Source organism: Camponotus floridanus, unplaced genomic scaffold (assembly GCF_003227725.1).
Source record: "Camponotus floridanus strain SB8 unplaced genomic scaffold, Cflo_v7.5 scaffold32, whole genome shotgun sequence".
Lineage (NCBI taxonomy): Eukaryota > Metazoa > Arthropoda > Insecta > Hymenoptera > Formicidae > Camponotus > Camponotus floridanus.
The window spans coordinates 351,856-376,306 of record NW_020229459.1 but is presented as its reverse complement, the minus strand read 5'-3'; the positions used below and the strand labels follow the sequence as shown (position 1 = coordinate 376,306).

General features: G+C 34.9%; 1 protein-coding gene across 6 annotated transcripts in view; it reads left to right on the top strand.

Annotated features, from left to right (window-relative positions):
* The window catches only part of LOC105250126 (myosin heavy chain, non-muscle), a 46,533-nt gene that overhangs the window by 18,902 nt on the left and 3,180 nt on the right, over positions 1-24,451 (top strand). For 4 of the 6 annotated variants that reach the window (XR_003123062.1, XM_025410412.1, XM_020027201.2 and 1 more), the window contains exons 2-9: positions 6,087-6,243; positions 7,006-7,124; positions 15,388-15,411; positions 16,332-16,361; positions 17,615-17,707; positions 18,154-18,316; positions 18,463-19,799; positions 20,895-24,430. Coding sequence is in view for 5 of the 6 variants with exons in the window: in XM_025410412.1 (XP_025266197.1) it covers positions 6,087-6,243; positions 7,006-7,124; positions 15,388-15,411; positions 16,332-16,361; positions 17,615-17,707; positions 18,154-18,316; positions 18,463-19,799; positions 20,895-24,430 (5,459 nt within the window). In the remaining variant the exon portion in view is untranslated. The remainder of the gene's footprint in view (positions 1-6,086; positions 6,244-7,005; positions 7,125-15,387; positions 15,412-16,331; positions 16,362-17,614; positions 17,708-18,153; positions 18,317-18,462; positions 19,800-20,894; positions 24,431-24,451) is intronic. The other 2 variants (XM_025410410.1, XM_025410411.1) reach the window with 2 other exon arrangements.

Below are 24,451 nucleotides of genomic sequence, written 5' to 3'. Positions count from 1 at the left end.
TTCATGAAATTTCGTGAAAATCGCCGCCTCGTCCGATCGATCGGTCAGCTGCGAATAATTTTAAACGCGAATCTCACGTGTATAATAACGCAAAATCGCTCAATAAGCGATCCGTTTAACGCGACGCTTCGTAAGGATGTCCAGGAGAGAAATTATGAATTTTTCTAGGACATATGGGAGGCAATAATCGTCGAGATTTCTCATTTCCTCTCTCGACGTGCGTGAATAGCTGTAAAGAAATGCGAGTATTGGATCAGCGGAAAACCCAACTTCCTGGATTCTTGGATTTTCCTCGGCGAAGATGTATATAAATATTAAATATACTTGGAAACAGCTCATTTATCTCCAAACTTAATTATCAATTAAACTCAATTTATCTTTAAACTTGATTAGCTTTAATTAACTTATATTTAATTTATAAGATACTAAAGTCACACGAAATAAGACAAAACAGATGGAAGACAATTAAAAATATTCGATCCATTTTTTTTTTCGTTTTCTTTCATTTATCGATCGATCGCATATCGTGAAAAAATTGGAGCAACAATGTACGTTAGTGACAGATTGATGAGGAAACAGTGCGTTTAAAACGTCTTAAAACAGCATGTCTCTCTGGAAAAGTAATAGAGAACCTGGAATTCTCAAGGACCTTTTTCTGGAATTCAGGGAATTTTTATGGCTTTTTATTGGAATTCGGGAAATTTTTTAAAAAACGATTCTTCGATAATTTTATTCTTATATTGCAAATAATCAGCAATACATCAATTGAAATTGTGTATTATAAAATATATAAAATATAAAATATATTATTATATAAAATATAAAATATATTATATAAAATATAATATTATATTATTTAAAATATATTATAAAAAAATACAAATTTATCTCCATTATACATTCAATATTTTATAGAATATGCAGTACGTGTAATTTAAAAAAAAAAATGTTAAAAATATTTAATTATATTTTCTTCAGAAATTTACTATTCAATTTTTTTAGTACGGTCTCTAGAAAAAAATTCTCTTTACTTGAAAATCTGAACAAACAAATCTGGAAGATCGGGGAACCTTTTTACATGATTCGAGTAAACACCCTGTAAAACGAATGGCCGCGTTTCCGTAAACATCAAGTTGAGATTAACTCCGAGGCTGGTTGATTCTCCTCATCTCATTCCACGAACGGAATTAGACAGAGGAACGGGATGGTCTCGCGATTAACTGCGCGACCGCCGTTTACCAGTCCATGATGGGAAAAGTTACGAGAGAGAGAGAGGACGCGTAGTAAATTAACACCGTGGAGAATAAATAAACCTGGTGTACGCGGTTGGTTCCGGGTGGCTTCTTCCACGGAAGGATGACGAGTAGCGCGAGAATCCGGAGACCAGGGGGAAAGTGACCGATGAATCACTCTCTAGGTAGCCCCTGCTGATGATGATGACGATTCGCGGCCTTTGGAAGGATACGTGTCCAGAATGTCGGGTCGAACCTGGAAAAAATGCAGGCCAGAAGAGGGATCCAGGAGCCTGTATGAAGTTAGCCCCCCATTTGTCAAATTTTAAAATTCTAAAAGTTGTTCCAGGTTGTTCTAGACTTGCTCTAAATTGTTCCAGAATATTAAATTTTTACAATAAAAATTTTCGAAAAATGCAAAAAAATGCAAAAAAAGTGTCTTTTTCCAAGAGTAAAGTGTCCTTTAAAAATTTGTTCTAGCAAAAATGAGAGTTGTTCTGGGTTGTTACATTAATTATTAGCTTAAATATTATTATATTATATAATATTTTGATGTTCATAAGATGATAATGATAGCTGTAGACGTAAAAATACTGTTTGAGCACTCGATACTATTTTTTAAGTATATCTTTAAATTTTTTGTTTGTAGAATTAATACTTTGAAACAATGTTTGGACCAACTAGAACAATATGGAACAACCTTTAAAAGTTTGACTTTTGAAATTGGGGTGCTACGTCAAAAAATCGTTTTTTTTTATTTTCCGCGAAAATTTTTATTATAAAAATTATTATTATTATTTTTATTATAAAAATTTATTATAAAAATTTAATATTCTGGAATAATTTAGAGCAAGTCTAGAACAACCTGGAACAACTTTTAGAATTTTAAAATTTGACAAATGGGGGGCTAACTTCATGCAGGTGATCCAGGACCTGGGCATGGCTAATGATCTCCTCGAGTAATTGTCCGGTCAGCCTGATAATGATGGTGCGAATAATTCGCAACGAGCAATTAAGCGCGAGTCATCGCCGGCTTTAATGAAAGGCAGATAAAAGTGCAGAGGGTGTCGCGCTTATTAACACCTACTCGCTTCGTGGACCGAGTATCGCTTACAATTCTTTGCCACGATATCGACGATGGTAGACATGTTTGCGGGTAAACAATGATAATTCATGTCTACGCGTAGGCGATATCTAAAAAAAAATATATATATATAGGGTGATTCGATAAAGACGAGATACAATCAACGGATAGAAATAATCCCATGAATTTTCGTAAAAGTTTGTTTCTTAAAACAGTTCGCTTTGATAAGATGAAATAAGAGTATCTCTTTTTGGAAAAAGATAGAAAATAAAAAATATAAAAGAAACCTCTCTCTTTCTCTCTCTTTCTTTACTTCAAAGCCATTCACTTTACAGGATGGTTTATTGAAATCTTGTCAAAAGATCCTCTTCTCTTTTTTCTTTATTCAAGGTTCGAGATAAAGAGAATTTTTTTGGAGATTTTTTTTAGGATGCAATTTCTTAAAATAAGTTCCTTTGTGCGCGTTTTCATTCATAGGAAGGAAAGAATCACTCGAGTTTCACCGCTAAATTTGGAAATGTTTTGTACGTTAGAAAGGCTTTATGGTACACTTTGGGGTTTCAAGAAATCTTATACGTTATTTTAAATTTTAGAAACTTAAAAATAATAATTGTAAATTATTATATCTACGGAAAAGCAAGAGGAATGTTTCTCAAATTTTAAATTAAAAATCGATCGAGATGGAAAAGAAATTTGTAGGAATTTATGGGATTATTTTTAGCCTATGGAATTATTTTAATCTTTACTCCTACGTAAGATCGTCTCCATCGAAACACCCTGTATATATAAATAAAGCAAATCAATCAACTCGTATATAAAAAAAAAATTGCTTTATTGCGGGCAGAAGTCCAATTATATTAATAAAGATAGCGTTATCAATATTTTTTTCGTATTTTAAAGAGATACGGCAACGTGACGTGTTTTTTATGTACGAAAGATTATATAACGAGGTGCAAGTCTCTCTCTCTCTCTCTCTCTCTCTCTCTCTCTCTCTCTCTCTCTCTCTCTCTCTTTCTCTCTCTCTCTCTCTCTCTCTCTCTCAACAGTTTGCAATTTATTCAAGAGAAAGTTCACGTGGCGAGGAGAAGAAACAATGCTGCTACATGTATAGAGTATATCGAGGAGGAGAGGCGTGTAAACATCGTTTTACAGCTTACGAGACAATTGTGATGCTGCCATTTGCATGCACTTGCGCTCCTATTGATAAGAGGTTAAATAACTTTGCTCCGTTTTGATATCACTCGACAGATTACGCGTCCCTTCAACATAGGGGCTATTCGACTATTGTGTTGAGACATCATACACATATTTGCTTGTTGACGAATAGCAGTGACGGGAAATAAAAAAATATTCTTCATGTCACAATAAGCACTTTTGGATTTTAACAGATCCTTCAATTTTTTATTTTTACTGATTTATTTTTCAAGTTTTAACACACACTTATATATTTTTTTAACATACATTTATTTGTTTATTATTTTTAAATAGGTTTAATTAAAATGATTAAAATAAAAATAATTTAAATAATTTAAAAAATTAAAAGGTAAAAAATAATTTAAATAAATAAAAATCTAAAAAAATCTGTTGGAATAAAAAATTAAAAAATTTGTTTTAAATAGGATTATATATTTATAATAAAATAAATAGGATAAATAGGAAATATATATTTATAATTGATCTATCGATTTGATATTATAATTTAAATCGAGTATAATTTTTTTATTGGATGCATCCGGATAGATAAGATTGTATCTTATCGCAGAAATAAAGGAAGTGTTTTAGAACAATAGTTTGTATCTTGTAAGTGAATTATTTCAAAGTAGGAAAGTCCACAATACGATAACAATAGCATTATTCCACGTAATCTGACTTGTTAAGAATCTTAAATTTAATCAGATATGACAGCTGTAATATGTTTACTATTATTTATAATATTTTAATTGAAGATTAAAATATCGGTTTCTCAAACACTGATACGAATTAAGCAAGCATTAAAAGCGCGAATAAAATGAACCAAGTGTTACTCAATCAGTGCAATAATTCGCGTTTAAGTAATATTAATCCATTGTATTTGATTGCTTTTAAATTCCAAGATTTTAAAAATAAGAATCTTCTGAGAGGATAAGATTGCACAGACACACGCCATTAGCATAATAAAATGTAACAAAATATACATGTGCGATTTCTACTCTTGCAGACAATTCTTTATCCCAAAAGGGAGAGATTTAAAAACATCCAATCACAGTGCATCTTCTCGCCCCAATCTCTCAATAATTTAATTCTAGCTCTAGAGAGAGCCCAGCAAACACCAAGTAACATTTATATAATTGTTAATTGTAATTTTCCACTCAACAATATGACTGCAACATGTTATATGACATGTTATATTGAGTGAGAAATTAAAACTAACAATCATACAACTGTTATTTGGTGTTTGCTGGGAGATATGAAAATACGAGATTTTTTTCTGACATCCTTCGAGGTCTGAATTTTTTCGTCGATTCAATTTCTCGGAAATGGCTGGCGCGGCTCGTTTTGCGAGCGAGAGAATCGGTCGGGGCTCTCGGTTTCAGAACCACCGGTCGGACAATAAAACGTTAGCCAGGCCGCATGCGTATGAAACGCGGAGAAACGTGCTAACCAAAGTGCGAGAGGACCGAGAGACCGAGCGAGAAAGGGAGAGCGTGGAGGTAGAAGACGCCGGTGAGAGGCGAACCCCGGAAAAGTGTGTGCGTGCGCGCACACACAGCACACACACATGTATATGTGCATATACGGATCTCTCTCTCCCTTGCCCTCCTCGCTCTCCATTTCGCTCGCATGCTGAACGTGACGTCATCGATCGGACATTCCATCGAGCTTCACGTGCCATTCGTATTCCTTCTCGCGCTATCGCGAGAGAATTCCTGGAATGCTCCTCGGTGTCGGCGGAAACAATGCTCCCCGGAACAATTAGGTCGCATGAACAGAACGGAAAGTGAACGCTTTCGCTTTTATTTAGCATATCGAGAGACATCGAGGAGAGAAAAGTGCGCGATTGAAGCTAAGGCACCTTTGCTTCTGCGTATTTTTACCTCGAAAGATGGAAATCAAAGAAGGGATGGAGCTATAGTTTGATTAATTAATTAATCGGACGGAAATTTAATTTAATTTAATTTTTATTATTTTATAAATTATAATGAATTATAATAAATTTAGGATATCGTGAGACCATCGAGGAGTGAAAAGTGCGCGATTGAAGTTAAGGCACCTTTGCTTCTGCGTATTTTTACCTCGAAAGATGGAAATCAAAGAAGAGATGGAGCTATAGTTTGATCAACTAATTAATCAGACGGGAATTTAATTTAATTTAATTTTTATTATTTTATAAATTATAATAAATTTAGCACATCGTGCGTGAGACATCGAGGAGCGAAAAGTGCGCGATTGAAGTTAAGGCACCTTTGCTTCTGCGTATTTTTACCTCGAAAGATGGAAATCAAAGAAGGGATGGAGCTATAATTTCATTAATTAATTAATCGGACGGAAATTTAATTTAATTTAATTTTTATTATTTTATAAATTATAATAAATTATAATAAATATATTTAATAAATAATATATTTATAAAATATATAATAAATTTATTTAAGAAAATATGCCTCGAGAAAGGATGAAGAAAATTAAAAACTTGCGTCAATTTATAGATTTTATAAATATTAATAATGTTTCTTTTTTTTGCGTGATCAATTTAAGTCGTAATTTAAAATTATTTTTTTTCTCTTTTACAGACATACTCTGGCCTCTTCTGCGTCGTGGTAAACCCCTACAAGAGACTGCCGATATACACAGAAAAGATCATGGAAAGGTACAAAGGCATCAAGAGACACGAGGTGCCGCCGCACGTCTTTGCCATTACTGATACGGCTTATCGTTCCATGTTGCAAGGTAATTAGAACTTTCTATGAACCGCTTATCATAAGCCATGATGTATTATTAGCCGGTATATTAAAATTTAATAGTCGAGAAGATAATTTCAAACCGACAAAGTGCAGCTTGTGTGCTTAAATTGCGTTAATATAAAATATATTATATAAATATATATAATAATATATAAAATATATTTGTTTAAAATTAATTAAAAACTTATTTTAAAAATATATAAATATATTAATAAACTATAAATATAATATTTATATTTATAATATATTATAAATATATATTTCTTCATTTGCGTTTACATGAAGATTAATTTTCAATTATTCCAATCTTGTTGCAAGAAGGAAGAAAAATTGCAAATTATCAAATAATCCTTTGCCTAATTTTTTTCCAAATGATATATTTTTCAAGTTTTGCTTTCCCATATAATTATTATTATTCAACTTGATACATTACATTGTAAACAAAGTGGGACTATATATTCTGGAGCATTAAATATATTTTATCTCAATTATATATTTTTTTATATATGCATATATTTATTTATATTGTTACAATTAAAATTAATAAATTTTAATATATTGCAATTTATGTATTATATTTATTTATATTTATATTATATTTATTTTATTATGAATTATATTACATTTATATTATATTTATATTTTATTTATATTTATATTAATATTATATATATTTATATATATTTAATATATATTTTCTGTAGAGAATACAGAGAGATCCTATAAATAACCGCGTTGTTATTTGCAGATCGGGAGGACCAGTCGATTTTGTGTACCGGCGAGTCTGGCGCCGGGAAGACCGAAAACACGAAAAAAGTGATTCAATATTTGGCTTATGTAGCCGCGTCGAAACCCAAGTCTAACGCGGTAAGTCGCAACTCTCGTCGCACGCTCGTCGATTAACGCTCGGTGAATCCATTGTTTGTACGCATTTCACGCACACGCGTCCGCTCGGCTCGAGGAGATGCGTATATACGCGAATGAAGATGAATTGAGCCGCAGCCATCGAGGGGAAAATCACATTTAACCTCCCGATATACTTCATTAGAGGAAACACGAGCGCTTCTCTCCATCTCCCTGGGAGCCTCTCCAAGAAACCTTCGTTTCCTGAGAAAAAAAAACTTGTTAACTTGACTACCATTCAGCTAAATTATTATTCTTTTAATTCAAATATTTAACTATTTAAATCAAATAATACATATTAAATCTAACATGACATCTATTTAACTTAGATATTTAAATATTTGAATTTAAAAAATAATGATTTAGTTAAAATTTGGTTAAATTAACAACTTCTTTTTCTCAGCGCACGAAATTTAGCTGGATTTTTCAACGATGTGTTTCTTTAATATTTAAATTGATGGAAATATTCGACACATATATAGGCTATTGGGAGACGTTGTAATTATTAAAGAAAAGCAGGATGAGCATGCGATGAGCATAATTTGAGCAGGTGTAGCTCGAGTAATATGGTATTTATTAGCTTAGTTTCTTTAATAAATACCCTCTTGTTTATCGCGTTTCTCTCCATCTTTTTCGTCTTGAAATGATAGTAATCGCGCGCAACGATCGAAAGATTGCAGTTATCCTGCGCAATTATGTTTACATATAAATGTTTACTTGCAAGCATAAGACTAGTGGCCAATAGCAGACAATATCGACAAGAAACTACTGCAGATGATACGCTACTCGGTGAATAGGTTTAACCATAGAGGCGTGGAACGATCGTGATTACGTACGATTATAATGCTCGGCCATGAACGTGTTTAGTCAATTATTTGGCGCATTCTTTCGTCGTCTCTTTGCATCAATACATCCAAACATGCTTATTTCCTAGAGTTGAACCGAAGCGAAAGATCAGCTTGCATAGTTAATATGATCAACAGACGCCTTTTTAACCCGAGAAATCTCGACACTCGAAGCTGATATTTTAATCAATACTTTCAACATTCACGATCCAGTCTATTCTAGCAATGTAAAAAATGGTGGATGCTTTTAGTAATTTTTTAAAATATTTAAAATATTTTTAAAAATATTTTTTATTGATTTTCAAAAAAGTACATTATGCATATTTAGCTTTGTTCGTTCAATTTCTTTGTTCAAAATGATGAAAAAGATTGCTTTAGAGTAGACTGGGTCCTTAACAATCATTATTATTTTTATATTACAGAGGAAATGATATTGCTATACAAAATCATTGACTGTTTCGAATGTTGGGTGACTGTCATAGATCGTTGAGTTCACCTCGATTTATAGGTAAAATGTTTGTTACAAAGACTTTATAGCCGGATGACCACATTGGCTCGTCATGCACGATTAGAATACAAACTATCAGCGTTGAAATCGTCGAAATTTCACGCGATGGAGTCATCGTTGCTCACCGCAATCGCGTCAGCCTTTCCAAAGCTCGGAAAACCTCCTCCGCTGCCGCTGTCGCCGGAAGTGTAACCTCAATATCCGAATCGTGACGTCCTTTCTGCGCGATATCACAAATTCCATATCCGTCATTGACGAAATTTCTCTCAATCTACGGAGAAAGATAGGCAGCTTAAACGAAGCTTACTAAGATTCCTCGCACCATTGGATTTTACTTCATCAAAAAAAGTTTCCAAAAATTATTTTTCTCAAATTTTTATTAATATTTTATTAAATAGATCAATTTTTATCAAGTAAATTAATTTTTATTATTTTTTATCAAATAGATGTTTTATTAAATAGAGCTATTCTTACCATGAAACTTTTGTATCAAAAAAAGTTTCCAAAAATTATTTTTCTCAAATTTTTATTAATATTTTATTAAATAGATCAATTTTTATCAAGTAAATTAATTTTTATTATTTTTTATTAAATAGATATTTTATTAAATAGAGCTATTCTTACCATGAAACTTTTGTATCAAAAAAAGTTTCCAAAAATTATTTTTCTCAAATTTTTATTAATATTTTATTAAATAGATCAATTTTTATCAAGTAAATTAATTTTTATTATTTTTTATCAAATAGATGTTTTATTAAATAGAGCTATTCTTACCATGAAACTTTTGTATAAAACATCTTTTCATATCTCGAATAATTTTGGAGACCTATCAAGAAAAGCAAAAAGCTTTTAAATGTCATCTATCTCGTAGATTATAATAATTATTTTTTAAGAAAAATTCAAATGTTGCAATCGAAGAATCTCAATCGTAAATGCCTTCTTATGAATTCTCCTGACATAAATAATGAATGAACATCATTTGGAGAGACGCAAGGAGCGCTCGAGAATTTTTTAAATATTGATTAAGGTATTGAGAATTTTTTAAATATTTATCAAGGATTGACTCGTGTGTGCACACATACACACACGAGATCGTCGAGAGCCTCTGGCAGGTCCGTATATATACAGTGGCCCCTTTGTTCTCGCGCGTTTCGCCGGGATACTTGAAGAAGTATATAATCCGAACCATCTCGCGAAGCGCAACGTTATTAATAAATCGAGAAAAGATGCGAGGAACGGCTGTATTTTTTTCTGAATCGCAAATTACCCCGAGGTTTGAGCGTAGAAGGCGAATAAAAAAGGATGTACGGCCGTAAGTTCCACTTGATAACATCCATTTCTCACTCCAGTGTCTGCTTCACATTCTATCCGGTTCGCGAATCCCCATGGCTGTTTTTATAAATTTTACAGATCATATGGCTATTTCGGCGCTCATGAGACGGCTAAAAATTTAAGAAGTAATCGCGACCACATGTCGAACGTAAACAGTCATTCAGAGAGGTTGTACAACGTCGAGGGTTGGCAAAAGATAAAATATATACAGCGTGCGAGACCCACAAGTAGTCTCAAGGAAGCGTTACATATTTTATCCTGATAATGTTGAATCCACTCGAGAAACAACGGATGTGAGAAAACGTACTTTTTAGAAATAAAATTATTTTATAATTTTAAAAAATTTAAATTTATATATTTATATATTTATATATTTAATTTATATATTTATATATTTATTATATATATTTATATATTTATATATTTATTATATATTTATATATTTAAATATATTTATATATTTAAATATATTTTTTAAATATATTTAAATATATTTAAATATATTATATATAAATATATTTAATATATAAATATATAATAATATATAAATATATAAATTAATATATAAATATATTTAAATATGTTTTATATATTTAAATATATTTATATATTTATATATTTATTATATATTTATATATTTAAATATATAAATTAAATATATAAATTAAAATATACAGAGTGTCCCAAAAGTCCCGGACCGGTCGAATATTTCATAAACTATGCACTTTAGAAAGAAATGTTTCAGACAAAAATTGTATGATTTGAAGAGGGTCATCAGACAGTGGCAATGATTTGACATGGGAGAGTCCTTTGAAAGTCACGTGAGGATCACCGTCAATTTCTTAAATGGAACCCTCTATTTTTTATTACATATTCTTGTAGCTTATCTCGAGAGCTTTCCAAAACACTAATAAAGTATTTCTTCATTGAGTACTTTTCGAGTTATGAGGATCTTGAAATCATTTCTTAATTTTGCATAAACAATAAAATATCTAGTAAAATATTCATTTTTCGATCATCTTACCTTAATACTTTTATGTACAAAATAATGAGAGGAATCATGCAAAATTAAGAAATGATTTCAAGCCTCATAACTCGAAAAGTACTCAATGAAGAAATACTTTATTATAGTGTTTTGGAAAGCTCTCGAGATAAGCTACACGAATATGTAATAAAAAATAGGGGGTTCCATTTAAGATATTGACGGTGATCTTCACGTGACTTTCAAATGACTCTCCCATGTCAAATCATTGCCACTATCTGATGGCCCCCTTCAAGCCATACAACTTTTGTCTGAAATATTTCTTTTTAAAGTGCATAGTTTATGAAATATTCGACCGGTCCGGGACTTTTGGGACACCCTGTATAAAATAAGGAAAGATTCTAGACAGCCAAAAGAGTCACCTGCGACAGGAGCAATCCAGGGGAGGGGACCTCTTTATACCTTTCGAAGATTCACGCATGGATCGGGATTACCTTCTTCCTTTCTCGATCGAAGGACGATCAGGAGAGCCTTAACACGGTTTTCGATCGCCATAGTTCGTAGGCTCTTATGTTTACGGCTCTCTCGAAGCGATAGATGGATGGATGGACGGACGGACTCTTGTTTATACGTCGATTAAGCCTAATCGATCTGTATTGCGTCGCTCGTACTACACGTTGCTCTCTCGCAGACAGATAACTCCCGGGGGGGGAGAGGGTGAGGAGGAGAGACACGCGCGCATGAAGAGAGGACCTCTCCTTTTCCAGACAAACGATCCACTTATCGGACCGAGTCTCTTTTCTGATTCTCTTGAGTCACGCGAGCCGACTCGCTCGTGACTCATCCACGAGCGTGGAATCTAAGCACGTACCGTGAATAAAAAAATATAGGACTCTCCTTTTTTATTAGAGATATCTTCCTCCTCCGGCGAAATCTCGGAGCAAGTTTCGAATCAACAATCTTGGTTGGTTGGAACAAAAGAAAACTTTGACAGATCCTTTTTACGGTCTCAAGTTTTGCCAGTTTCTTGGTTTTTAATATTTAAGGAACAAGGAAAGTCATGCTTTTGTATATATTGTACGAGAATTAAATATTTTCGAGGACTGAATCAATCCCATTTTAGCAAAATTGCACACTTTTTTTAAATAAAATCCAAGCCAGTAGTAAGAATCAATATTTTCTAAAAAAAAAACTGGTATTTTCCGGAGGAACTGATAAAAACACACTGACATTTCCTATCATAAATGTTAAAATAAATAGAAAATTGTTTTATCGATATTCGTCAATTGAGAGGATATTTTTTAATTTAAGCTTCATCCAAAATCCATAATAGATTAGGAATCGACGTCAAATAAATTTGTTTCTTGTAGAAGAAGATGTTGAAAGATAACCAGAGTTAAAAGGTCACTAGTAAAAATAATATAGAAGAGAAATAAAGTAAAGGAGATACTAATAAAAATTTTTAATTTTATTATTTTATATTTTTTTTATTAAATTAAACATTGATATAAAATTTAACAATATTTATATTTCCAAAGTTCTTATTGGTTTAAAAAATATTGCATGTTGATTTGAATTAAAAAGATTTTTTTTTATTAAACTGATTTTCATTTTTAAAACTATAATAATGATTAATATAATTTATTAATTAAAGTAAAAATATCTTTGTACAAAAGTCATGTAATATTTTGGTTTATATATTAATTATTTGCACAGTTTTTGTCAATTTCTAGAGCCAGGGATTGTAAAAACCGAAATTTACCATGATTTTTCCCACTCGTTGAATTCTTCAGACCAATCCTGCAGTACTTTGTGATGGATGGACATTATCGTGCTTTGTTGCGGCTGCAATTGTTACAAACTAATCCCTGCAAATCGAATAGAGAACTCTCAATCGACGCAATTGAGTTCTCGCGTTATCTGCCTGATTTATTAAATCGATCTCCATTAAATCGAATCGTTATACATACATTTTATGTACATAGCTTGTAGATATGTAATATCGCATATATATGGCACGTATCTAATACTTTGTACAGTAAGTTTGGATCGAATTAAAAAAAAATGGTAGTGAGTAAATAACATGGTCAATGAAATGGTGACAGGGATGTATTCCTTGATGAATATTTACGTTGGTTTTCTTCAGAGAGAGAACAAAATGTATATATATATATATATATAAATAAAAACCCGACTTGCGTGAGAGAATAATTTAATATTGAATGACGCAGGCTCTTATCTTTTGAATTAATTAGATAAAAATGCAATTTTTTTTTTAGAAAAAATCTTATTTATTGCAGTCTCTTCTCTTTACGAAGACAAAGGAATGCGGTTGAAATTAATCAACGTTGATCAAATCGGCCCAATGTCAATTCAAGTTAGACGATTGGTATTTTAATGTTGAACGAGTCTTTAAAAAAAAAAAAAAAATTATACAACGACGAGAATCAGTTTGGCTCAGCTCGATTGTGCATGCACACGAATCTCGAGAAGACCCTTTCCAAGTGTATCAGATTTCTTGAGAAATTTATACGCGTACAAGAGTGTATGTGTTTAAGAAAAAGAAAAAAAGAAAAAAAAAGGAAAAAAAATCCACGAAACGAAAACACTCGCCTAACGGTACGACTGCATGCTATCGCATCGGCTGCATTATCGTCTTACTTTTGTTCACAGCCAGCACATTCCTGATCGTTTCGCATGCACAAGAGCAAATAAGCTCGCTTGTTTCGCCGACTCGCCACTATGGACATTTCAAACCATTCCGATCGGGGCGTTGCTTCCCGAGTGTTGTATAAAAAATGTCCCGCAGCTGTGCCGAGTTATTATTATTATTATTATTATTTTCTTTTTCAACATCTTTAATTCTTCGAAAAGTTTGTGGACCCTTTTTAAAAATTTCATGAAAGTCCTACGCAATTTCAATTTTTTTTTTTTTTCAATATTGCAATCACAATTTTTGATCATCCTGGAAAATTGAGGTAAAAAGATTATTAAATTCCTCGGCGCAAAATTTATGTGAAATTATCTGTCAAAAAGAAAGAAATTTAATTCTCTGCTAAAATTCTTTAATTTTCGTTGTAATTAATGCAAGGTCAATTTTTGTTTAAATCTATCAATAATTATAATTTAAAAAAATAATTACCTGACTATTATACAGGGTATATCTTAAAAAGCTCCCACTAAGGAAATAGCGTTATTCCTGATTATTTTTTTTTCAATATCTTTAATTCTTCGAAAAGTTTGTGGACCCTTTTTAAAAATTTCATGAAAGTCCTACGCAATTTCAATTTTTTTTTTTTTTTTTTTTTTTTTCAATATTGCAATCACAATTTTTGATCATCCTGGAAAATTGAGGTAAAAAGATTATTAAATTCCTCGGCGCAAAATTTATGTGAAATTATCTGTCAAAAAGAAAGAAATTTAATTCTCTGCTAAAATTCTTTAATTTTCGTTGTAATTAATGCAAGGTCAATTTTTGTTTAAATCTATCAATAATTATAATTTAAAAAAATAATTACCTGACTATTATACAGGGTATATCTTAAAAAGCTCCCACTAAGGAAATAGCGTTATTCCTGATTATTTTTTTTTCAATATCTTTAATTCTTCGAAAAGTTTGTGGACCCTTTTTAAAAATTTCATGAAAGTCCTACGCAATTTCAATTTTTTTTTTTTTTTTTTTTTTTTTTCAATATTGCAATCACAATTTTTGATCATCCTGGAAAATTGAGGTAAAAAGATTATTAAATTCCTCGGCGCAAAATTTATGTGAAATTATCTGTCAAAAAGAAAGAAATTTAATTCTCTGCTAAAATTCTTTAATTTTCGTTGTAATTAATGCAAGGTCAATTTTTGTTTAAATCTATCAATAATTATAATTTAAAAAAATAATTACCTGACTATTATACAGGGTATATCTTAAAAAGCTCCCACTAAGCAAATAGCGTTATTCCTGATTAAAAACCGAGTCGAAAAGTCCGAACCATTTTTTCCATAATGCTTAATAAGGCAGTAATTAATGAGTAAAGTCGCGCCAATAAAAAGACAAACTTCCTCGTTATCAACATGTGAAGATTTGGATAAGCGAAGAAATAAACTGCTTTGTGTTAATTTCTAAACAATTCATCTTTTCAGAATCTTTTTAATACTTAAATCTGATTAATTATTTAATGAATCTTGGAAAAAAAAGAAATGGTTCAGGACTTTTCGACTCTATTTGCTTAGTGGAAGCTTTATAAGATACACCCTGTATATCCAATAAAAGAAAATTGAAAGTAAATTGCAGAAATTCAGCGCGTTTAAGAGATTGATTTGCAAAATAAATGTGTTGCAAAATTATAAGACAAATTTGAAAACACACACACGCACAATATCGAATACTCTATAAATCCAATTTCACTTTTGCGCACTTTTCGGTCGATTTTGTCGCGTACCTGTCTAAAGTGCGTAAAAAAAAAAAGTCGCAATCAAGGAGAGCAAGACACGCCATGGTCGATTCTGTGATCTAATGCTGAAAATTCTTTTATTTTCGGTGCTGACTTTTGGCGGCCGCCCACCTAGACTCCGAGCCCGGCATTAATCATAGTAAGTCAACGAAAGAAACAAGGGAGGCCCCGGCTCAGGCGGCCAAAGACGCCTGCGGCGCGGGAGCTTCCTATTATTTTCCCGCTTATCCACACCCCCTTCAACTAACAGACAGCTTTTCATTTTCGATTCACCTTCGCTGACGCATGTACCGAGAGAGAGAGACCGGGATAAATCACGAGACGGATTGTCTTACAAAAATATCAATTACATGGACGTGCAAATAAAGTCTGTTTACGATATATTAATTCGTTCGCAAAAATCGTCGGGAAAAATTCAAATAAAATATTTGAAAATTATTACAATAAATTGTTGTGACAAATGGATGCGAAATAGAGGAAGGAAATGTCTTTATGTTAGAGGAAATTTAATAATTGAGAAAAAATAAAATTATTTGATCGAATTTTATATTTATTTATATATTATAATTTTTATTTATATAATGTTTATTATTATATTATAATTTTTATTTACATTTATTGTAATATTTATTTATTATTATATTATAATTTTTATTTATATTATAATTATTATTTTATTATTTTATTATTTTATTATTTTATTTATTATTATTTTAATTATTTTATTATTTTATATTATAATTATAATTTTATTATTTATATTATAATTATAATTCTAATTTTTATTTATATCTTTTAATCTTGTCTCATTTGAAACGATGCATCCCAGTTCTTTTTAATCAAATTAAACTTGTATTTTTTTGTCAAACAATGAACGTGACGCGATAATAATATACGAGATTACTCTCGGTACCTGCGCGATTCTCGCGTCTAAATATATGTGTTTGTACCATTTCGCTCGTTACCCTCCTGAGAAACTAATTGTCGCGAAATTGTCACAGCTCTCGTGGCTAACAAAGATTCCCCATGCCTCTTTTTTCCTGCTGCTTGCGGATCCAGGGATCTGGGAGTGTCACGGAAAAGTTTGCGGTAATTAACGTGAGACAGGGAGAAAGAAAGTGGGAGGAAACAATATTAACACTGGTGTGGTGTCGTGATAAGTGTTTTTTTTTTGCCCTACAGCTTGCTTTGTCGTCGATTATGTCGTCGTTTAACTTTGTTTGTTTGTTTTTTTTTTTACCCTTCCGATACGCTACAGTTTTAACAAGTCGCCAGAGTTAAAAGTCGATCTTCGATCTGCTTGATACGCTTTTTATAATCGTGATGCGTTATCATACAAGCGAGAAGAATGCGTGAAAAATTTCGTTTGTTTGTCTGTGATTTCGTAAAAAATCCTCTCCATTTTGAAATAATATCCCGACACTTGAGGATAAAAAGAGATTAATGGTTCAACAATGCTCGCGATGATTTGTCATAGAAATTCCTTTGGACGAAAATTTTCACGCCATTTATGTTTATTTAAAATAAGTGGACCGAATCAACTCATGCCATTTATGTTTATTTAAGATAAGCGGACAGAATCAATTTTTATGTTTTCATATGCAAATGATTGATATTTCGAAATGACTGGTTCAGTTTCGATGTCTCTTTTTGCCTTCGCCATTTTCAAATAGCGGTTATTATAGTTGTCACTTATCTCGCCATTTTTTAAAATTAGTTTTGTACATATTTTATGCTATTGTGTATATTTAATGTTAAGAAAACGCTGCTGTTTTATTTTTGCAAAATATTTACGGTAACAATTTTATATAATTTAATATTTTCCTTTATTCGACATTTCTTTTTATAGTTCATCAACATCATAGAATTCAATATTTTCATTTAGATATAATTATTTATTGTATTTTTTAATATTTGTAATATTTTTTTTTTTATTTTTTTTATTATATTTTTTTTATATTCATTAACTTAAATTCTATTAATTAATTATAATATGAATATAAATTTCTTAATTAATTTATGAGTGTAACGTTTTTAGTATTTTTAAAGTATCATTTAGAACTATTTAAAATGATCATTTTTTGAATATTTGTTTCGTATATTATTTTTCTATATTAATTATTTCCAAATAAAAATGTGGAAAAATTCGAAATGAGAGTGATTAATTGATATCATTTGCTTTATGTCGAAAAGAATGGCAAGCTCTTGTACGCCATTGCACTATTTTTCAACGTACGCGATAAGCTATTTACTTCTTACGCTATTTTTATCAGCCTCGAAAGATTAATATTCCTGGCAAGCGCAATGTTCGCTATTGATTGTTGCAATTTTTTTCGTCATAGGGCGAGCTGGAGCAACAGCTTCTTCAGGCAAATCCAATTTTAGAGGCGTTCGGCAATGCAAAGACCGTGAAGAACGATAACTCGTCTCGTTTCGTAAGTCATATCAATAATTTTTTGCTTTAGCTGCGCCGATGAAGCTAAAGCAGCTGCATATTAAAATACATATTTATAATTTTAATTCTAAATTTATTCTAAATTTATTATAATTTATTATAAATTAATTAATTACAATTTATTTATTATTTTATATTATTTTTATTTTTAATATTTTTATTTGTATTATTTTTATTTGTATTATTTTTATTTTTATTATTTTTATTTGTATTATTTTTATTTTATTATTTTTATTATAAATTAATTAATTATAATTAATTATAATTTATTATTTATTATATTAATTTATTATTTATTATAAATTAATTAATTATAAATTTAAGTAATTTTTTACTTCAATTTTGTGTCAGCATTGTTTCATTTTTTCCATTCTTATTACTGTACAATTACTATAACTGCCATGTCACATGTGATGCACATTTTAGGGTAAATTTATTAGAATAAACTTTGACGCCTCCGGTTATATAGCCGGTGCAAACATCGAGACATATCTTTTGGAAAAATCGAGGGCCATTCGACAAGCGAAAGACGAAAGAACTTTCCACATATTTTATCAACTGTTGGCGGGTGCCTCGCCGGAACAGAAAAGTGAGTCCGATATATCCTTTTTTTACATCTCTATTAATCATCTTCGGTAACTAAATTACTTGATTTATTTTTCATTTATTTAATTGATTGATATTTTTTACTTGATTTATTTTTCATTTATTTAATTGATTGATATTTTCTTTCAGAGGAATTTATATTGGAGGATCCGAAGCACTACCCCTTCCTGTCGAATGGAGCCCTCCCGGTGCCAGGGGTCGACGATTCCGCCGAGTTCTTCTCCACAGTAAAGTCGATGCACATCATGGGCATGACCAACGAGGACTTCTCCTCCATCTTCCGTATCGTTTCCGCCGTGATGTTGTTTGGCTCGATGCAGTTTCGTCAGGAACGGAATTCCGATCAGGCGACGTTGCCCGACAACACGGTGGCACAGAAAATCTCGCATTTGTTGGGCTTGAGCGTTACCGAGATGACGAAGGCCTTCCTGAAGCCGCGCATCAAGGTTGGCCGTGATTTTGTGACGAAGGCGCAGACAAAGGAGCAGGTGGAATTTGCTGTAGAAGCGATCTCGAAGGCCTGCTACGAGAGGATGTTCCGTTGGCTGGTGAACAGGATCAACAGATCTCTGGATAGGACGAAGCGACAGGGTGCCAGTTTTATTGGGATACTGGATATGGCCGGCTTCGAGATATTCGAGTTGAACTCCTTCGAGCAGTTGTGCATCAATTACACGAATGAGAAGCTGCAACAGTTGTTCAATCACACAATGTTCATTCTGGAGCAGGAGGAGTATCAGCGCGAGGGGATCGAGTGGAAGTTTATAGATTTCGGATTGGATCTGCAGCCAACGATCGATCTGATCGATAAACCGATGGGTATCATGGCGCTTTTGGACGAGGAATGCTGGTTCCCGAAAGCCACGGACAAGACATTTGTGGAAAAGCTGGTTGGCGCTCATAGTGTCCATCCAAAGTTCATGAAGACTGATTTCCGCGGCGTGGCCGACTTCGCGATCATTCATTACGCCGGCAAGGTGGACTATTCCGCCGCCAAGTGGCTGATGAAAAACATGGACCCGTTGAACGAGAACGTTGTCAGTCTTTTACAAGCCTCGCAGGATCCGTTTGTGTGTCACATTTGGAAGGACGCCGAGATCGTGGGTATGGCACAGCAGGCACTCACGGACACGCAGTTTGGCGCGAGAACGAGAAAGGGCATGTTTAGAACAGTCTCGCAATTGTATAAAGAACAGTTGGCCAAGCTGATGGTGACACTGCGAAATACGAATCCGAACTTTGTTAGGTGTATAATTCCGAATCACGAGAAGAGAGCCGGTAAAATTGATGCGCCGCTCGTGCTAGATCAACTACGGTGCAATGGAGTGTTGGAGGGTATCCGCATCTGCCGGCAAGGTTTTCCCAACAGAATTCCGTTCCAAGAATTTAGACAACGCTACGAACTACTCACTCCGAATGCTATTCCCAAAGGATTCATGGATGGGAAGAAAGCTTGCGAAAAGATGGTAGGTGATATCTTTACACTGAGAAAAATCGTTTGATTGTATCAACAAGACGTATATGATTGAAAGCATTTTGGTTAAATCAAACAAGAATTTCTAGTCATCATCATAAGACTCGATTTTTTATAACTAGAACATTTAATAGATTTTACTATAAGGATTTGATTAGTATTTTCTGGTTGGATCTATCAAATTTCTTGTTACATTAATTTCTTTGCTTGCCACTCTTAACTTAACTCGTATTCAATATTTGCCATGAAATGTATTTAAAGAACTAGTATTAACATTAAATCCAAAGTATATTTTTTTTCTCTTATGAGCAGTAGTGTCAGAAAGAGAACGCTAGCTCTCTGATTTGAGCTGCATTCTCTTCTTGCATCACTGTTTATCAGTTTAATTTCCAACAAACTGAATTTAAAATAATTTATTCAATAATCTGGATTGAATTTATTCAATAATCTTGTTGGAATTTAAAATATTAAACAGACTTTTGAAATTAGATGAAAAAAATTTTAGACGACTTGGTGCTGAGGAGTTTAGTATTATTAACAAGAAAGTTTGGTAAATTTAACAGGAAGAAATTAATCAGATTCATCTGGTAATTTTTACAAGAATTCTGGTTTTATTTAATTATTTAAATTATTTTAAGTTCAGTTTGTTAGAAATTAAACTGGTAAACAGTGATGCAAGAAAAGGATGCAGCTCAAATACAATCAGAGAGCTAGCGTCCTCTTTCTGGCACTACTGCTTGTAAGAGAAAAAAAATATACTTTAGATTTAATGTTAATACTTGATATACATTTCATGGCAAATATTGAATATGAGTTAAGTTAAGAAGCAAGCAAAGAAATTAATGTAACAAGAAATTTGATAGATCCAACCAGAAAATACTAACCAAATTCTTATAGTAAAATCTATTCAACGTTCTAGTCTTATAAAAAATCATGATAACTAGAAATTCTTGTTTGCTTTAACCAAAATGTCAATCATATACATCTAGTTGGTACAATCAAATGATTTTTCTCAGTGCATGTCTCAATAATAAGAATGAGAATAATGATAAAAACATATATTGTAAACTATTTTTTAAAATTATAGATTCAAGCATTGGAGTTGGATCCAAACCTTTATCGTGTTGGACAATCGAAAATCTTTTTCCGCGCCGGAGTGTTGGCACACTTGGAGGAAGAAAGAGACTACAAGATCACGGATATAATCGTCAATTTCCAAGCTTTCTGTCGCGGTTTCTTGGCTCGGCGTAATTATCAGAAACGTCTGCAGCAGCTTAACGCAATTCGCATTATTCAGAGAAACTGCGCGGCCTACTTAAAACTACGCAATTGGCAATGGTGGCGGCTGTATACCAAGGTGAAGCCGCTATTGGAGGTCACTAAGCAAGAGGAGAAGCTTACGCAAAAGGAGGATGAGCTGAAGCAAGTTCGCGATAAGCTGGAGTTACAGCTGCACTCGGCTCAAGAGTATGAACGTAAATATCAGCAGGCGATTGAAGAGAAAACTATGCTGGCTGAGCAACTGCAGGCGGAAGTCGAGCTCTGTGCGGAAGCTGAAGAAATGAGGGCTCGACTGGCCGCAAGGAAGCAGGAACTTGAGGAAATTTTGCACGATTTGGAAGCGCGTATCGAGGAGGAAGAGGAGAGAAGCGCCGCGTTGACTCAGGAGAAGAAAAAGCTGCAGTTGAATATCAGCGACTTGGAGGAGCAGCTGGAGGAAGAGGAGGCTGCCAGACAAAAATTGCAATTGGAGAAGGTCCAATGCGATGCGAAGATTAAGAAATTGGAGGAAGATCTCGCCCTGTCGGATGACACCAATCAGAAGTTGTTAAAGGAGAAGAAAATTCTCGAGGAGCGCGCCAATGATCTCTCGCAGACTCTGGCAGAAGAGGAGGAGAAAGCGAAGCATCTGTCCAAACTGAAAGCCAAACACGAGGCGACAATCGCCGATCTCGAGGAGAGGCTTCTCAAGGATCATCAGCAACGTCAAGAGGTGGATAGATCCAAGAGGAAGGTCGAAACTGAGGTCTCCGATCTGAAGGAGCAACTGGCCGAGAGGAAATCGCATGTGGAGGAACTACAGCTTCAACTTGGCAAACGCGAGGAGGAGCTCAATCAAGTCATGGCGAAGATGGACGAGGAAGGCGCTTCCAAGGCGCAAGCTCAGAAGGCTCTCAGGGAATTGGAATCACAGTTAGCCGAGCTTCAGGAAGATTTGGAAGCCGAGAAAGCCGCTAGGGGCAAGGCCGAGAAGCAGAAGCGCGATTTGAACGAAGAACTCGAAGCGTTGAAGAATGAATTGCTCGATTCTCTGGATACTACTGCGGCTCAACAGGAGTTGAGAAGCAAACGGGAGCAAGAACTTGCGACGTTGAAGAAGAATCTGGAGGAGGAGACTTCGTCGCACGAAGGTACGCTTGCCGACATGCGTCACAAGCATACGCAAGAGTTGACCGTTCTGAACGAACAGATGGACGCGCTGAAGAAGACCAAGGCAGCCTTGGAGAAAGCGAAAGGCTCCTTGGAAGCGGAGAACGCTGATCTGGCGACGGAATTAAGATCGGTCAGCGCGAGCAGACAAGAGTCCGATCGACGTCGCAAACAAGCGGAGCAACAACTGGCGGAAATCAATGCAAAGCTGGCCGAGGTGGAGAGAAACAAGCAAGAATTTTCCGAGAAGGTGACCAAGTTGCAACAAGAGGCGGAGAGCGTGATGCAACAACTGGAGACCGCCGAACTGAAAGCATCCGCGGCATTAAAAGCCTCGACCACCTGCGAGTCGCAATTTACCGAACTTCAACAACAATTGGAGGAAGAAACCCGGCAGAAACTGGCTCTCAGCTCGAAGCTGCGCGCGTTGGAAGGCGAGAAGGAGAGCCTGCACGATCAGCTTGAAGAGGAGGAGGAAGCAAAACGTGCCTTGGATAAGCAGGTGCTGAGTTTGAATATACAACTCGCCGAGGCCAAGAAACGCGCCGACGAGGAAGCGGAGGCGGCCGCTGCCCTCGAGGAGGCCAGAAAGCGTTGCACGAAGGACATCGAAGCTCTTCAGCGGCAGGTCGAGGAATTGCAGGCGGCCAATGACAAGCTGGACAAATCGAAGAAGAAGATTCAAGCGGAACTGGAGGACAGCATCATCGAGCTGGAGGCGCAGCGAGCGAAGGTACTCGAGCTGGAGAAGAAGCAAAAGAATTTCGACAAGGTGCTCGCCGAAGAGAAGGCCGTGTCCGAACAATACGCGGAGCAGAGGGACATCGCGGAAAGGGAAGCTCGTGAAAAGGAGACGAGAGTGCTGTCGTTGACCCGGGAATTGGATGAACTTAACGAGAAGGTCGAGGAATTGGAACGAGGCCGTCGAGGTCTGCAGTCGGAGTTGGACGAGTTGGTAAATAATCAGGGTACGGCTGACAAAAATGTCCACGAATTAGAGAAGGCGAAACGATCGTTGGAGTCGCAGCTGCAAGAGCAAAAATCGCAGGTGGAAGAGTTGGAGGACGAGCTGCAATTCACCGAAGACGCGAAGCTGCGATTGGAGGTGAACATGCAGGCGTTGCGAGCGCAGTTCGAGCGCGATCTCCAGACTAAGGAGGAGCAGGCGGAGGAGAAACGTCGAGGATTGGTGAAGCAGCTGCGTGATCTCGAGGCGGAGCTCGAGGACGAGAGGAAGCAACGTGCCGCGGCTATTGCGGCGCGTAAGAAGATGGAAGCGGATTACAAGGACATCGAGCAGCAGCTGGAGATGCATAATAAGGTGAAGGAGGACGCGCTGAAGCAGCTGAAGAAGCTTCAGACTCAGATCAAGGATTGCACCAGAGAGACGGAAGAGGCCAGGGCCGCCAGGGACGAGTTGGCGGCCGCTTCTAAGGAAACCGAGAGGAAGGTTAAGAGCCTGGAAGCTGACTTGTTGCAATTGACCGAGGACTTCGCCTGCAGCGAACGCGCCAGGAGAACCGCCGAGAACGAGAGGGACGAGTTGCAGGAGGAGGTCAACAACAATGCCAACAAGGGTACTCTGATGTTGGACGAGAAGCGTAGACTGGAGGCGAGGATTGCCACACTGGAGGAGGAGTTGGAGGAGGAGCAGTCGAACGCCGAGATTGTTATGGATCGCGCCAGGAAGGGCCAGATTACGATCGAACAGCTGACAACGGACTTGGCGACCGAGCGATCCACCACGCAAAAGTTGGAATCGCACAAGATGCTGTTGGAGAGGCAAAACAAGGACCTCAAGGTGAAGCTGACCGAGCTGGAGACTGCGCAACGTGCCAAGACCAAGGCCACGATACAGCAGCTGGAATCGAAGATCAACAATCTCGATGAACAACTCGAGACCGAGGCCAAGGAGAGATTTGCCCAGCAAAAGATCAATCGCAAGTTGGAGAAGAAATTGAAAGAATTGAGTCTGCAGCTTGAGGATGAGAGACGAAATTCCGATCAGTATAAAGAGCAAGCGGAGAAGGTCAATATCAGAATGAAGGCGTTGAAGAGACAATTGGACGAGGCGGAAGAGGAGATTAGCAGGCATAAGACCCTGAAGCGGAAAAATCAAAGGGAAATGGACGACCTGATAGAAATGAACGAGGAGCTCAATCGTGAATTGACGCAGTACAAGAATAAATACAGGTGATTTTATTTCTGTCCTTT